Below are 17,599 nucleotides of genomic sequence, written 5' to 3' on the forward strand. Positions count from 1 at the left end.
AAGGAGGGGCAGTGTAGAAGGGTGGGCTGTCCCTTTCAGGAGGAACAATCAGCCCTGTAGCAAAAGCTCAGCTGTAGGACATTTGGCCAAGGGACAGGGGTGGGCAAAATACGCCCCGTGAGCCACATCCAACCATCCAGGCCATTCTATCTGGCCTGCGGGGCCCCTAAAAATTTAGAAAATATTTGTCTGCTCCTGGCTGCCTGTCAAAGATAACAGGAGCCAGGGTCAGCAGGACCCAGGGAGAGCCTCAGCAGGATGCAGCAGCCCAGCCCTGCCCCACTCCAGGCATTTCTCTGCCTTCCTGCCCCTGCCCTGCTCCAGCACCAAGTGCATCCTGGCTCCATTGCTGGACCAGGGAGCACGGTGCCTCGCCAGTACCCCATGAAGCGTGTGTATGGGGAGGGAGTGCATGTTTGTAGGGTGAGCCCCATATGCACACACCACCATACACATGCACTCACCACCCCTTGCACTGCCATACACGCAGACCCCCACACCTACGCTCCCTCACATACCCCAGCCACCCTCTTCCCACATGCATCCCCCCACAAACCCCATACCCCCCACATCTCACATATCCACACACACCCACATGCTCCCTCACACCTATCCACCCCCTCAGACACCCACATATCTATACCCCCACAGCCCCCTACAAACCTATACCCCCCCACAATATACAAGAGTAAGACTTCATTTTAAGCTATTATATACAATCACCTCTATGTACACTACACAAATGCATGTAAACCAGGATAAAAATATTTTTTGAAAACAAATTAATAAATGTTTTAGATGTTTGCTTTTTAGAATATAATTTGGTATTTTTCTGGTTCTGAGATGGCAACCCCTTGCTGAAAGGAGCATTTCTGGGGGCAAGGGGAGGAACTTCTTGTGGCAAAGGTCAGGGGTTAGGGGCCAGGACTTCCAGTCACAAGATGGTGACCAGGGGGCATCTGTCAAGGAGCGGGACTGCACATGCAGCCCTCGACAGCTTGCCAAAACTTGGTAAGTGGTCCTCTGCCCAAAATAATTGCCTGCCCCTGCACTGGGAGCTTTAAAAAACTTCCACAAGAGAGAACAAGGGGATGGAGGAAGCAAGTTGCAAAAAGGAGCTCTTTTCTTAGTGTCCAGGAGAGAACAGAGGATTTCATTTTGTTTACTGAACTTTGGTTTGGAGAACTGGCTGAGGAACTTATAAGGAAGTGAATTTTCCTGCAGAAGCCAGAAGGCTAAATGATCTGCTTACAGACACAATCTGGCCCTTCCTAAAATATATATATATATATATATAAAGAATATTTTTTATGAATATGACTCACATATCAGAGGTGACCCTGTCCTGGAAGGAATCTGCTGGAATCCAGTTGGATCCTTTGAAGAAAATGGGGAGTCCATTGATTCTGAAGTAGAAGCTCAAACCTGATGACCCAGGTATAGGCTCCTCAACAAGTTCCACTGTTCGAAAATACACCTGGGGGATTGAAATTGGTGTATTTTTAAACAGCCAAAATAAGGAAGATATAAAGAAAGAGATCTAAACACCTATCTTTTATCTCCAAGTATTATTAGGAGGTCAATGCATTGAGCCTTTTTTAAGTAAAAGGGGGGCTTGCTAAAGAAGTCATTGAATGTGGTCTTATATCCACAACATTAAGTCGCTTTCATTTTAAGAGGAGACTAAAACTAGAAATCCCCCAAACTTTATAATTTACAAAGAGAAAGAGAATGAACGAATGAATATATGGAAAGCCCTATGAAAATAGGGCTGGAAGGATCTTCATGAAGTCATCTAGTCCAGCCCCCTGATCAAGGCAGGATCATTCCAGATTAAACCAACCCAGCCTAATATCTGTTTAACTTGCTCTTGAAAACTTCCAAGGATGGAGGTTTCACAATTCTTCTACGTAGACTGCTCCAATGCTTCACTATCTTCATTTTCAGGAAGGTCCTCCTAATCTCTAGCCTACATTTCCTTTGCTGCAGTTTAAGGCCATTTCTCCTAGCCTGTCCCCTACGGCCACAAGAAAAAGCCCATTTCCATTGCATCCTCCCTATAATCACCCTTCAGGCATTTGAAGGCTGTTAATAAAATGCTCAGCTCAAATCTGACCACATCCAAAATTTGAGCCTCATCTTTTCACTAAGATTAGTTGCCCCAGTAATGACACTTTCCCGATGGAAATCATTCTGTAATGAGAATTAAGAAGAAAACAAAAGGAGAAGAGGAAGGAGAATGAAAACGATACATGCATACTGTCAATAGCTGCAGAGGGATAGACTTCTCTGGACATCTTAGTTTATTTAAATGTGTGCTTGGCACAAGCACACCACACTGACCAGCTCTGATACATAACCACTGAGTTAATTTAAGCTATTGGGGGTCAGACAGTCATTCAACAAGTAGAGACCCAAGTGTCCATTACAACTGCACTTCCAATGTGTAGTCCAGATCATCTGTAGAAGGAAATCAGTTGATTACCATACTATAGATATAATAACTACAGAATGCAAGCTGTTTTCTTCTTTTGCTGCACATGAAAGAAGACTGAAAAGAGATGGGAACTTTTTGCCACTGTTTATACCAGCGTTGTATTGAACAATACTCTGCTTGCATCAACAAGTGTGCAGTAAAGAATTTCAGTACCATATAAAAGTGAACTGTTAATTACATCTGTAGGACTGTATGGAAAAGCAAGCCTATGTAAAAAATATACTGGATTTGTCACCAGTTTACTGAAGGAGCAGCTAGGAGACAGGAAGCCATTTTAAGCTGCTGTTCAAATGCAGAATGTTACCAGCTTGGACACCATTTCATTCAGGAAGACTGCACTTGATATTTCTCTCTTGTTTTCCTCTCTCAAATACAACTGATTTATATTTAAAATACCCATTTTGCTTTATGTGTACAAAACAGAAGTACCAATACATACGTGCTTCTTCCAATTGCTCAACATACCAGATATACAGATTTATGAAATAAAATCAAATGAGATGATGGGAGGTAACCAAGGAATAGCAGCCAGCAAACCCAAAATGACAAGCCGGTATCAGAGTCACAGCTAGAATTTGGGGATTTCCTAACTTTCAAATTTTAGCTTAAACGAACAGACCACATCTTCCTCATGACTATTTGCTGTAACATGTTCAAGACAGTAGGGTCTAGAATTGTACTGGACAATGCTAGAGGTGAGTATGTATCCCAGAAATGTACCAGTAGGAGAAAGTTTAAATAAGTGCAATTGATATACCTGACAACTGGAGTAAACTGGAGTTCAGACTAGCTTTACATGTCAAACAAAGGCTGAAATCTGAAGGACCACTGATGACGCTCACATATGCTTAAGCATTACAGTTCTTCATCTCAATCTTAGATATTGTTAGGAAAAATAACATTGTCTTGTTTAGTTTCCCTTTAGCAACTGAGGCAAGCCGTGAAAGGATTAATTTTGACCCCATGTAGAGACAATCCATAGGATTAACTGTGTGAGCAGAGATCACATATTACTCAAAGACAGACCCTCCTGGGTCACATCGATGACCAACAACATATATGTAAAAGAAAAGAAATATGGAACAATCCTGAAAGTTACAGAATAGAGCAGAATCCTACAGGAAGGTTATGCCTAAAGCAACACAAAGGCAAGGTAGAAGCGCACCATATAGATTAACTAAACCAGAGATGCATTAAGCTATTGTGAGTCACAGTGCATCTGATGCAATGAGCTGAGCACAGCACGATGCTTTGTGACAGGTGGGTGTGGGGCTTAAACCAGGGGCAGGCTTGAGGGTTGTGGGAGGAAAGGGCAGAGCCAGGGTGGGTGCAGTGGGAGGAGGCAGGGCACTGGGCAGGGCTAGGCTAGGGGCATTGCAGGAAGGGGGCTGTTCCAGGCTGGGGGGCAGTGGCAGGGCCAGATTGGGGGAACTGGTAGGGCAGGTTGGCAAGTAGTGGGAGGGGGCAGGGCCAGCCTGGCAGGGTGGAAACTTAATGGCTCTCTGATTCTACCTTGCTATCTGACTTCAGAACTTCTGACTTCAGGCTATCCCTCTGCTTGTATAAAGCTGCAAGATTTGGTTGCAGTTACATGGGCTTCAGGGTGATGCTAAACAAACCCCCACCACATCAAATTACAATACTGGCAATGCTCTTCATTCCCTGCCCTATCCCTGGTCCCCAGGGAGGATCCAAAACACTCTGCTAGTGAAACCCCACCTCATGGATCCTTGGTTCCAAGGATGGGTTGTATGAGTCTACAGGTACCCTCCCACCTCAAGGTCTGGATCTATTGCTTTATTCTTACCCTACATGGGGGCAAATTCAACACTGGCTGCCATACATGTAAGCCATCTAAGGGGGAGGGAGATGAACCTCCTTTACCCTATTTAATTTCTTTTTATCCTATTTGCATTCTTATCAGCTGATTACAGTATGATGGCCTTAGGCTTGAAGACAGGGTAGATTCGCGCCTTTATAGAAAAAGGTATATATAGAGACAGACAGACAGACAGAGAGAGCATAAGCTTTCATGAATCCAAGTTCACTTCTTTGGATACTGTGAAAGGACAGCATAGAGAAGAGTATAAAGCGGAGTGAATACTTAGAACAGTACTTCCCAACTGGTGTGCTGCAGCAATTAGTTACAATGATCTTATAAGGATGGGGATGGGAAATGCCTTAACAGTGTGCAACACAAAATGTTTATTAATCTAAGTGTGCCACGGGCTGGAAAAGGTAGGGATACACTGGCTTAGAATACAACAGGTGCGAAAGCAAGAGAGAGAGAGAGAGAGAGAGCTGTGAGAGGCATACAAGCAAAGAACCCACAGGAATAAAAGGGGTCACAAAAGCTAATCCAGGTAATGGGATAAGAATCCCTAGTCCCCGTTTAAACCATACTTAACACAATCAAGTTTGTGGCTGGTTTCTAGTTCTGCAACTTCCTGTTCAAACTAGCTTTTAAAATTTGTCTGCCTGAGAACAACAATCCTTAGGTCAGTGATGGAGTGTCCACCCACAAGCTTTTGTTTCTTTCTGCAGCTGATATCAGAACAGCGTTCATTCATTCTTGTACATAGGGATTGCTCTGTCTGTCCGAGGTGGACATTGTAAGCAGGTGACAGCATATACGACATTGGTAGAGCTGCAGGCAAATGAACCTTGGGATGCTGTATTCCTTGCTATTTGGTCCACTGATGATTAGGTCTGTCTTGATGTGAGGGCACAGCAGGCATTTGGGTCCACTGCAAAGCCTGGTGCCTCAGTGAGGATGGGAGTTACTTAATCTGTTGCTTAAGAAATGCCATTTAAGGTTGAGGGGCAGTCTATAATCCAGGACAGGTTCATCTCCAATGGCTACCTTGAGATGGTCATCCCTTTCCAGGAGGGGTTAGAGATCATAAATGACACATCTTAGGTATTCAAGCTGAGGCTAAGGCTTAGTATAGAAGCATTCCTGGAATCTGTCATGTCCTACACACAGACTTGTTCAATATAAAATGCTTAACAAACGTTTGTCTCGCTAAATGCAACACCTCTCATAACCATTAATATTTAATCAGAAAAAGAATCAACTGACAGACTAGCTAAAAATTCCCATCCTTTGTCAAAAAAATAACATCAACTATAGGAAACAAAATTTCAGTATCTGGTGATGTTCTTTCTTCGTGGCATTTAAATTAAGTTGGAAACTAAAAGGTGGGAAGAGACCCAGAGTCAAAAGTGAGGGTGACAGAATGGCAGGATGCCCCCCCTAAATTTGTGTATGGTAATACATAGAATATAAATGCCAAGATGGACTAGGGGCAAACAGGAAGGCACTGTGAAAGTAATGGGGGTGAGGAAAGAATATACAAGTTAAAAACCTTAAAGCACTAAAAAACTGACACAAAGTGCAAACAAGAGCTCTGAAGATGATGTAGAAATGAGTGCAGAGAGGGAAGGAAAGACAAAGAGTCCAGAAATAAACACAGGAGAACTAAAGAGTTTTCCATAGAAAGAAAAAGAGAATAAAAAAGGCAATAAGTTGTTCGATGTAACCAGGAAAGGACTGTGCATAATGCAAACAGCTAGACTAAAGTGTTCACACAATGAAAAAACAATTACACCCTATCCTAACCACTTGATCAGGGTTTTATGCTTCGTCTTCTGAAAAACAAATTCCAAATGGAATGATTTAAATTAACAAGAAAAAAAAAAATCTTCTTTTGGATCGTGGCTGTGTTGTAAGATATATCTGAAAGGGGATGGAAAGCAGCCAAAATCCCCTCCTATAAGAATTTCCTTGCTTTGGGCTACGCTGTTCTAAAGGTAGGTGTAAAGCAAGGCAGGAATATGCAGGAAGCAACTGCAGGTTAGAGCAGTCCCTAAAACTCCTTTAATTTGCAGAAGGGACTGCACTAATGCTAACAATGGAGAGCTGGAAATTGGATGTTGCATTTCTTAATGTGCATACATGTGTGCACACACATGCATATACTTTTCCCCCACTTCTCTACCGACCCTTATGGGGGGGGGGGGGGGGGGGAGGATATGTAATGAGTGAGAGAAGAACATTTCTAAACATGTAAATGAAATAAAGCTGTAAAAAGTAAAAGTTGCAGCAACAGATTCAAACCACAAACTTCAGAATAATCTCTCTCCTGAAACACCTAAAGTTTTTGCATCTCTGGGGAAACACCACCATTTTTCAGCCACTTCCCAGCAGAAAACCCAGTCTATTGATGTGAGAGCAAATCTTTGCCTACATTGTAGAAAAGAGTTAGAAGGGGAAGAGGTTATACATGGAGCCTTTTCCCCTCCCATGTAAAGCTAAAGAGGAGGATGCCAATCCAGAGCTCCAGCTTACTAAGGACAAAGCTGAGGCCTAACTAACAAAGTTTATGCCCTGGGCCAGCATTTTGTAAACCTGGTGGGCATTCCTGCATCCCCCACTTCCATGACCACTAGGCACTGCTGATTCCCACTGCCATCAATGATAACCAACAGGAAATTTGGCAGTGAGAAAAGCAGCAGCTGCAGCGTGGTAGGTGCAAGAGGATCCCCACACCCACCTGCTGCCACCACTCTGGTGCTGACTCCCCAAAGGGCCTCCAATTCTGGTGCCCCTTCCATTCTCAAGTCAGCACCCAGGGCTGGTGCCCCACTTGCCCATCCCTAGTTAAGCTATTAGGAAGAAGACCAGCTAATGTGCCAAGTGCGCAATGGACTAACAGAGGTGCCGTGCACTGGATAATAAACATACCTCAGTAGGTATTCTGCCATGTATTTTCCATTTCTAAAAAGGAGCCTAAAAGGGTGCGTCTGGACCACAGCCCAATGAGGCACCAAGCCCCACCCACCAACTCGCTCTCATTCCAGGAACATCAGCCCCAGAAATGAGGAGATGGGGGCATCTTAGTTTCCACATCCTCCCACCTGCTGCTTTTGTGCAACCCAGAAACATAGGTCTCAAGCTTAATGCCAGGACACCCCAAAGGCCTACTCAGTGCCTCATTTCAAGGGTTGATGTGCATTCAGCAGGAGCAGGTAGACAAGCTCTGTCTAGCACTCTGCTGCTGAAATGTAGACATGCCCTAAGTTTCCTCTGTTGCATATTCTGCCCCAGAGGTGGCAAAGCTATGTTACTCTGAAGTCAGACAGAAAGTAGGGTAAAATGGCAGCTTAGAGGCTGACTGATTCAGATAAGCTTAAGCTTTTGTAAGCAATAACCTATTTTGTCAGGGGATGCTATGAAAGGGCTGGCAGAAAGAAAATCTGTTTTTTATTTATAAATGTGTGCGTGCGCATGTGCGCGCACACACACACACACACACACACACGAAAGGAATCAGGGAGACAGGATGCCAACATCATATACACCTGTACCAATGTCACCTTGGCCATCACCTACTTATAGTGCCACTTTGCTTTGTCTACACTAGCCAAGTGGGCTAATCCCGACGCAAAAGCACAAATGGACACTGATTCCACAAACACACACAGCTGGGGGCAGAACATTTTAACCTCACTGGTAGTTTCATTGCTGACTTCAGAGTAGCTATCCCTCAATTAAAAAAAAAAATTAAAAACAACCTGGACATGAAATCAGAGACCAAGACATAACCTGCAGATTTGATCGTATTAATCAGCCTCAGGGGCCACAGTGTCTTACCCGTTATTTGGACTATCTGTTGACTCTGGTTTTCCTCCAGGTATTGCCTACCTTGTACACCTAAACTAATCTAATCAATCCACTTATTACCTCTGTTAGCTGCATCCCTTCTTCCAGGCCCTTTCCCTTCTATATAAGCTTTTCTTTCTGTCAATCCATTCTGCTGTGACAAAGTAGGTTGTTGCCTATAAAAGCTCCTGAGTCACTGAACCAGTCAGGGAACAGACATGTACATTTGGAGCCATTTCAGAAGGGTAGCAGCTGTTAGGTTCTAACTGTGACACATAGACAAGCCAAGAATCATAGCAATGCAGCAGAATCAACCAAACTTGAACCCTGGATGATGCAGTGTTAAAGTTGGTTTGGTCTTGCTATATTTGTGTCATTCCCAGCTTGTCCACAGGTAGCGATTAGAATGAAACAGCTGCTGCCCTGTGGAAATATTCCTATTTTGAAATGGCTCCAAATGTGTTTGTCTATACTCTTCATCTACCTTGCTGGTGCTCAACTTTTTTGCCCAGCAGGCTGGACTGGCAGTGCCCAGTCTGTCTGCAGGCCAAATCCAGCCAGTGCACCTGATTCAGTGCCAGGCGGGCATGGCAGGCACCATCTGGCCATGTGGAGGTTGGGGGGGGGGGGGGGGGGGAGGGAAGGGGGGAAGGCAGCCTCACAGAGGAAAGGAACTTGACTTGGTCCTTTGGAGAGCAAAAGGGGCATGGGCAGGCCTCAACCTGGCCCCACAGAGACTGCTCATAAGAGTAGGTACAACAAAGGGTAATCATTTCCATAGACTTTTTACAGTAATAAGCACTGCATTTGCAGAAGCACAGAATCCTAATTAGCTTAGCAACACAAATTAGTACTACCTAGTAAATGCACAGATTTATTTAGTGGCATCCATATGCTTATACCATATGGGTCCCAGCCTAAATTTTGTCTGAATTATTCAACAGGTTGAGGATTTGCATGTGGTTTTTTTAATGCTAAATCTTCTAGTAAGTAATGAAAAAGACTTTTTTATACAACAATTGTGTTGCAAAATCATTTACACTGGATAAAATAAGGTATCCCAAAGCTACCGAGGAGTTCAGATTTCAGATACTACGCTGCTCTAACACATTGGTTGCTGTTTTCCAACACAGCTGGTACTCCCTAGCAACTGAACTTTGCAACTCACAGCACATTACAAAGAGGTTTTTTAAAAAATGGACACAGAGCATACATAGGTTAACTGGAAGTTTCAGTTCTAAAATGTACTTTCAGTAAGTGAAGTTTATTTATGTAATTTTTAAAGCGATACAAAACCATTACAGGGAAAGTTCACGCCCATTATTGAATGTATTATGTTGTCAAGCATAGAGGTGACATAACGAATAGCTTAAACAAACAGACCTTTTAACTATGAAAATTTAAACAAATTATAAGCATCCTTCACACTTAAAATCTCCAGCTCATAATAAATTGTCTTGAAGTCTGAATCCACATGCAGGTGTTGTTAGCACAGGTGAAAGTTGCCAGCAAGTATGTTAATTAAATTATTTTGATAGCTTCAAGAAAAAAAAACCCCCATACACAACCCCTGTTTCTAAGTAACAGTCTTGCATGCAAATTAGTCTAGCAAATTGTTTTACAACACATCCTGAGAGCTGCTATTTTATGAGGTGAGCTTCCTGATGTTAGCATAGTATAAACTGTATTAAATCAAGAGAACTTGGGTACCTTTGAAAGTCTCTCAATCTTGTATCCTGCCTCCATGATGAAAGTTGTTGTCATGTAGTATCTAGTTTGGTTTCCATGACCATTAGGCCACCAAGTTTCCACTGAAGCACTCTGAAGGAGGGGAAAAAAATCCCACACACATTAGAAGATACACTTGAAACAATTTGCATGAAATTAGGTACAACTCACAACTATGGATTGAAAAGTAGCTTTTACGGGTACAAGTGGCAGAGAGAGAGTACAAGCAGGGCCCAACCAGGGTCGCTGCTTACCCCAGCACCTAGAGACCTAGATGTATGCAGTGTAACAATCCCCCGACTCTGGAGGCACCAAAAGGCAAGTGGGATGCCTCCCACCTTCCACTCACTTTATTACCTTAAGGGGAAAAAAAATGAAAAAGGGAACCAGCTAGAGACTCCAGCTAGTAGGAAGAACTGCACATACAACTAAATGCAGAGACCTACATACATTCAGAGAACTTTCGACAGTTCTGATTGGACTTTTTATACCTTGTGCTGCTTGCTTGCACTCACCCTCCCTCCTTTCCTTGCAATCCTTTCACCTCAGCTTTAGTCTGCATATGCTTCTCAGGCACACTTCTTCCCTGCTCTCCCTCTTCTCATCCTCTTCTCTTTCCATGCATCTTTTCGGGGATGCCCAAGATACATCTACCAGAGCCATGTCATCCAGTCTGCGGAGGATCCCAACAGGTCCAGAAATTTGACAGCATGGAGAGCAATGGCAGCACTCACTCTCCTTCTTGCCCAGAATGGGGGGCTATGTTATCTAGCTTGCAGAGCTGCAGGTTAGAAATTTGGTAGGAGGAAGAGAGGTGGCTGCCATAGCTCTGGGAAACACAGTAATTAATACTGCCAAAGTCCAGCCCCGTAGGTCAGATGACATGGCTCTGTGCTTCACATCTGGCCCCCGCACCACTAATACGGCCCACATGGGCCAGATGAGTTTGACACCACTGATGAAGATGATCCCCTTCAAACAAGCCTTCCCCTCCCCAACAAAAAAAAAAATCCTGCAGAACAAAGGGTGAGATTACATATTACAAACAGATCATGTTAAGAGCACTTAAAACTTAAATGATCACACATTAAGAGTCATTAACAAGTGCTAAGTGTCCTTTAGGTGACTTAGCTGCATCACTTTGGGTGAGGATTATCTGTGACCTGGGCTACCTAGCTTGAGTTCACCTGAGATAAAACCACCAATTTGAAGTCCTCCAGTATCCCAGGAGGCACTGCTCCCAGGTGGACTAGCCATCATCCAGGAATCTATGGCCCTGAACTGACAGCTGGGAACAACTAGACAACACGTGGATGGGGTGAGTGGGGAAGGAGGGAAAGGAGTAAAAGGGGTAGAGGAGCCAGGGGGAAGGGTTGGGGGGGGGGGATGCTGCTGCCTCCTCTCCCCCAAATTGGTCCCTCCACCTCAGACCACTCCCCTGCCACCCTAATTGTTCCTACTACCCCCATTAGTTCCCCCACCCTCTGGATCGCTGCTCTCCCATCCCAAGAGTGCTGGAGGTGGGTTCCCCCTCCCTGCCTACTCTTGGGTTCCTGGCAGACCATGCCACCCCAATGCACCCAGATCTAGCCCCCACCAGACCCTGCAACTGAAGGGGAGGCACAGGGAAGGAGGTGGGGCAAGGAGCTGCCAGACAGCTTTGGGCCCTGGTAGGGAATGGATCCATGTGCATGGGGTAGCACAGGCTGCACAAAGCCCAGGAGCAGGTAGGAAGGGGAACCCCCCCTTCCCCCACTGCTGCATAGAAGAAACCTATTGCAAGGTGGAGGGGAGATCCAGGAGATCCAGGAGCTGATGGGGAACAGGGGAGAGAGTGATCCAAGTGGCATGGGGGGCCTTTCCCCCCCTCCTCCCTGGCCTATACTGTGGCTAGAGAGCTGATGAGCAGGGCAGGCATGGAGGGAATTTGCAACCCCTAGCCATGCCCCTGCTCACCAGCCCTCCAGCAGCATGTTTGAGTAGCATACATTAGAGAGGGTATTAACCCTAAATGTGTGACTGATGATCACTAGCATTAGTTAACTTTAACATATACTCTCACCCATATATAACATTTCCTGTTTTCACACTGATCTCTCTGCCACTGAATTATACCTTTCCATTTTGTATCTGGCTTGCAAATTTATGTTATAAATTCTTCAGTCTATCTACTACTGCGTGTCTGCATGCACATGCATGTAAACATAGTGCTCATTTATGGTTGAACCTTGCCACTGAAACATGAATAACAAAAATAATTCTCACTGAATGCCAATAGTACTTACACATCTAACAGGCACATGTACCTTTGGAAAAATCTTCCATATTTGGCAGTGAATATTTACTACCTATCACCTTTACAAGTGTCATGCTAGCAATATGTTGGTTGCACTAACCAGGTTCAATTAAATCAAGTTTTTAAATTAAATGAAAGGCTCTTTCTCCATCCCAGACTTCAGAACTTTGAATTTTCCCTTCATATTGTTATTTAAATCAATTACTTGTATTTACTAATTTAAACATTTTGGAAAATAGGGAAAAGCAACCTCCTCTGCTATCACCACGTAATTTATTAATCTCCTTCTGCTTTCATAGTCAGACAGAATGAGATTTAGAGCATCCATTTCATCCAATTATATCTTCATTCCAGTAACCAACTACTGTGGGCTACTCAGTAGCCGATTCAGGACATGAGGAGTGAGCAAAAGTCATAGAATAGTTACTAGGTCAGAGAACAGTTCAACAATATAATTTGCTACAAGCCTTCCTATCAAAAGCAGTCATGAAGCCAAAAACATTTCTTCTTCTGTAATCTGGAATTATCTCAAGCATTTGTATGCAAGTACTAATCAAGAAACTCAAGGAATAAAAATTGAAGCATAGAAGTCATACTGTGCTGTATCAAATATGGAGTGGCTCTAGAAGCCTATGCACAACTGGAGTTTTCTTATTGGCTATTAATGATCTCATGCCTATGCTCATCTATTAACTGATAAGAAAAACAAATTATAAAAGCAAGAAAACATGTTGTTCAGCAAAATTCAGGGAGCTTATATACCCCAGATGGTTACAGTCCATTTGAATAGTTTCAGTCCTAGAACATCCGCTGAAATGAGCTCTTGACTAGAAAGATATTTCTGGCCTGGATTTATTGTTTAGCATACACCAGGCATATCTGTTACATAGAGTATTGCCCCACATTTGCTCAAATGCATGAAAGCATATTGCAGGGTATCTTGTAAAACCAGCTGCTGCGAATTCAAGCAGCAAAGACCTTTGTGGAAGAATAATAATAAAATTGTTGCCTTTGTACCAAGGGCAGTGTTTCCCCACAAAGTCATGGATAAATTTTGCTAACAAGTTTCTTCCCAAACAGAAAATTAATAAAGGTTAATCATTTAAATTATCACATCATAGTATGCACACTAGTGCAGACATAAAACAGGTAAAGGCTAAGGGCTTTGTCACAGGTTACCTGTATAATGCCAGAAATCTGTGGAATGTTGTCATGTCATAAAGTTGGGGCAGTTTTAGAGCAGCCACAGGTGAAGGCTTCGTGTAGTTTCTGACCCGCATAACTAGATGAACTGTCAAGTGGGGGCATGGAGACAATAGCCAAGTAGGAGGATGGGAGGGAGGCCTGTAGCTCAGAAGCTGCTTCTCCAGGGCTATCTGGTCTCACTGAAACTGAGGAGATGCAGCTCTGCATTGAGAGTGGGGCCCCTGGGCCTTAAACCCCAGCAGCCCCACTCTCAGCACAGAGTGGCTGCAGCTTGGTGATACCAGAGAGTTCAGGAAAGCTGCTTGGTCTCTGGTCTTGCTGAGTTATGGCTGCTCCTGTCAGCACAGAGCCTGAGTCAGTGTCAGCGAGACCACAGAGATCTCAGGAAGCAGCTTTCCCCAGGACTCTCTGGTCTCACTGAAACAGACAGCAGCTCCATACTGACAGCAGGGCCATCAGGCTTATGCCCTGGCAATGCTGCTCTCAGCACAGAGCGTGACAAGGCCAAATTGCCCCAGGGAAGCAACTTGGTCTCACAGAGGTGTGACAGCTCTGTGCTGAGAGCAGGCCTGCCAGGACTTAAGCCCAATGGCCCCTCTCGCAGCTTGGAGCCGCTGTGACAGTTTCAGCAGGAACCAGAATGCCACAAGGAAGCTGCTTCCCCAGGGCTCTCTGTTCTCACTGCAACTGACAGCGGTGAGCCCGCTCTCAGTGTGGAGCCACAGCTTGGCTAGACCAGAGACCCCAAGGGAAGCAAATTTCCCCGGGTCTCTCTGGCCTCACTCAAGTTAAGCCTCCCTGTAGCAAGACCAGTGGCCAGGGTAAGCAGTCTTCCCCAGCTCCATGGTCTCTCTGAAATTAAGCTGCTCAAAGAAGTTCTTCTCAGCTGCAAGGGAGGGCTGGGGGAGGGAACCATTAGACTTTTGGAAGGCAGAAATGGGTAGAGTGACTGGGAGCTGTGCATCCTGGGATGCTGGAGGAATGAAAGTAAGTGTTTTACCTTCCCTGACCGTTCAAACAATACCCTGGAATGGCACACACAAAACATTTCCAAGATATAGCTCCTTTTGAGTGGCTTATCTTTAAAATATTTAGGCGGTACTTATGATGGTTTAACCCCCTTTAATGGTCAAATGCTCTTATTTTAAGAAACTTTATGCCAGCTTTAAGGTAGCCTGTGACAAAGCCCTAATACCTATTTTAAATTAATTTGTTTTAAATGTTGGTACTTTCTCACATGACCTTCTGCTAGATATCCACAGCAGTCAAAAGGTCATATTCCATGAGATGTCTGTGAGTCCATTTTAAAACAAAACAGTGAAATCAATTCCCCCCTCTAGCAATCTATCCAGGCCCAGATACCCTTTCCCTTGTCCAAAATAGACAATACCATCAGCTCCTGCTCTGGTCAGCCACTTCCAGGACATAGCACAGTGAAGCCACGTCTGCTGCTGTCAGGTACATATTTGCAAAGTCAGCTTCGCTAGGGTCCAGCTCTCTGGGCAGGAAGCCCAGAGCAAAGAAAAACGCTCGAAGTCCTGGCTCCCTGTTGCATACCCTGGGCTCATCCAATCTAGGCCTAAAACATCTTGGTGCAGCGCTAGGCTTTGTGCATGACCTTCCATTCTTTCACTTACAATTTAATGCAATTCATAAAAAAGTAAAAAAGGAGTGCTAAACTTTAATATCCTACCTCCTTATTGAAGAGTTTTGGTTTGGTTTGGGTTTGTTTGGTTTTTTTAAGGGGGGGGGAAGCAGTCCTGCTTTCACTTATGTTAAAGGTATAATCTGGATCCTAGTTTTGTTATGTCTCTGTTTTTAAAGAACTTCAATTTTGTTCCACAAACAAGGGGGGTTTATCACAAATGGGAGACAGCCATCGGGCTTTTTCAAGTGCAATAATCCTCCACTACAGCCTTTTTCTCAGGAAAAAGCTGTTTCAGAGTATTGTGGTGGCATGGTTTTCTTCTAACTCTGTCTCCTGTGATTTGCACAGACTGAGAATAACAGTTACAATTTTTTTTTAAAAGCTGCTATGTTTAATCATTATTGGTAACGAACTGCTGCAGCATATAGTTGTTTGTTTCGGATGGGATGGGATGGGATTGGACTGAACTGAATTGAAGGAGTTTGTCATTCATGTAAAAAAACCCATAAAATAAAAACTCTCTCCTGTTCAGTATTTTCTTCCATCTACTGACACACCCAAACTTTGATATGCTTGGGTCATACCGACCATGTGACTATTTAAAAGCAATGCAAAACACAACACAAGTTACTTGTTTTCCTGTTCCTTCACTAGTGTGTAAGGGGCTGAGGTGGGACACGTGCTAAGGCACGTGGTTGACAGCCCAGAGGTCACAAATTCCAGGCCAGAACAGAAACACTCATGGTGCAGCCCTGTCAGGTTCCAATCAGTCTGCAAAATCTGCTAAATACCTTGTCACAAAGACAAGAAAAGGAAAAAGAAAGGATAAAAAAGCAAAAAGTATCCATCTTTTATATCTGTGTACAGATGTGATGTGGTCCAATAGAGGATTATTACACATAAAATGGTTTTATTTCAAAATTGCTGTTACTTTCTGAAACACCCTTAATATTATTGAATTAACTAGGCCTTATCGCGGGCAGGCCCAAAGAGATTCTTTTCACCTGAAGCCTTTCAGCACTGGGACTTAAATCCATTTACCCTTCTTCAATTGTGTTCCTTATTTCCTTTGGAGCCCTTCACTTCTGACATTTCACCTGTCCTTAAGATTCCCTCGACTCCAAAAAATTAATTCAGAGCTGGCAAAAGGACATGCAAATCCAATGGCTCTGCACCCACTACACTGCCCTCCAAAACCCTACACTGGACCCTTTTTTGCCCTTACTGATGCAAAGGGATCACTACAAAAGAAGCACCTAAAGAAATACTTCCACCACTCTTCGTATAAACCAAGCATATCAGTACCCCAAGTACTTCAGTCCCAATCAGCCCAGTAAATGATGCAGTAAGGCAAAAAATATTTAGAGCCACAGGCCCATCTACTTCTGTTCCATCTGACAGTAAGTACCAGTGGTTTCAGAGGACAAAAGAAAGAATCCCATTGTAGGCAAATATAGAAAAGGCTGTCCCCAGTATAGGTCATACCAAGAGTGAGTTTGAGGACTAACACCATTTTGGACCCAGCAGAAGTGAGAGATGACTTGACTTCTGTATCAATCTTTAAGAGGGGAAAAATGCCACAATATTTCATTCACAAACATCTTTTTGACTCAGTGGAATCAGATGCAAGAGGCTAAAAGGGCTGCTCTCTGGCCCTGACAAGGGTGAGGAAGTGTTAACAGAGCACAGAACAGGAAAAGGAAAATTAAAATGGAGATAGACATGTTGCATACTGTTTCATAAACACAGCAGGAAACCTTTTGTAGTTGTAACAGTTTAAGATTTGTCCCCTTACCTTGTTGATGTTTATGAGCAGCACAATGCTATCTTCCCCAGGATGAAGCTTTACAGTATGTATCTGCTGTGTTTGCAGCTTGGGAATGTTCACTGTCATGAGACCAGCAACTGGCTTTGAGCTGACTACATCAAAAACAGACTCTATTTCAAGACTCCACTGCTGAGCACTCTTCACTAATGCAAAGTTGCAGGGGAGGAAAAAAGGTGGGGGGGAAGAATTTATATTTTATATACATAAAGAAAATACATCTCATTCACACACACAGACACTTCCACATATACTCATTCCTATTAAAGATTAATAGGATTCTTATAATCATATCCTGTTAAAGACTAAACTCCCTATGAAATGTAACTCAAGCTTGATTTTGAAGTAAACTGATGAGGTCTTCATTGTTTAGTGCAAATGGCAGTTCTGAAGGGATTAATTCGTAGCCACTAGGCTCCCGGTCCAGGATCCAGGCATCACTCCTGATGCTGGGAGAGAGGAGTTTGGGCTTTCCCTCCCTACTCCCGGTTCTGCATCTTACATTCACCCCTAGGGGTGGGGTAGAGCAGCATGGCCCACAGGCCTCAGGAAGTTTTTAGTGCAGAAACACCTGTGCAGTGTGGCACAGCTCAGGAAGGCCAGCCAAGCAAGGGGCCTGCACCGTGTGGCTCAGAGGGCGCACAGTCCCCAGTCATTCAGAAATGGGACAGGCCCGGTTTAGTGTATTTAATACACATGTTTATATTTGCTGTTCAGAAGAGGATTATGCAAAG

The 17,599-nt window shown here is 43.9% G+C and overlaps 1 protein-coding gene across 2 annotated transcripts in view; it reads right to left on the reverse strand.

The window, feature by feature from the left end:
* Window positions 1–17,599, reverse strand: part of MANBA (mannosidase beta) — an 88,312-nt gene that overhangs the window by 38,364 nt on the left and 32,349 nt on the right. Inside the window, exons 6-8 of one of the 2 annotated variants that reach the window (XM_006272749.4) lie at window positions 16,836–17,011; window positions 9,873–9,983; window positions 1,326–1,477 (exon numbers count right to left, since the gene is read on the reverse strand). In XM_006272749.4, the coding sequence (XP_006272811.2) occupies window positions 1,326–1,477; window positions 9,873–9,983; window positions 16,836–17,011 (439 nt within the window). The remainder of the gene's footprint in view (window positions 1–1,325; window positions 1,478–9,872; window positions 9,984–16,835; window positions 17,012–17,599) is intronic. The other variant, XM_019488051.2, reaches the window with a different exon arrangement.

Source organism: Alligator mississippiensis, chromosome 2 (assembly GCF_030867095.1).
Source record: "Alligator mississippiensis isolate rAllMis1 chromosome 2, rAllMis1, whole genome shotgun sequence".
In the NCBI taxonomy this organism is placed as follows: domain Eukaryota; kingdom Metazoa; phylum Chordata; order Crocodylia; family Alligatoridae; genus Alligator; species Alligator mississippiensis.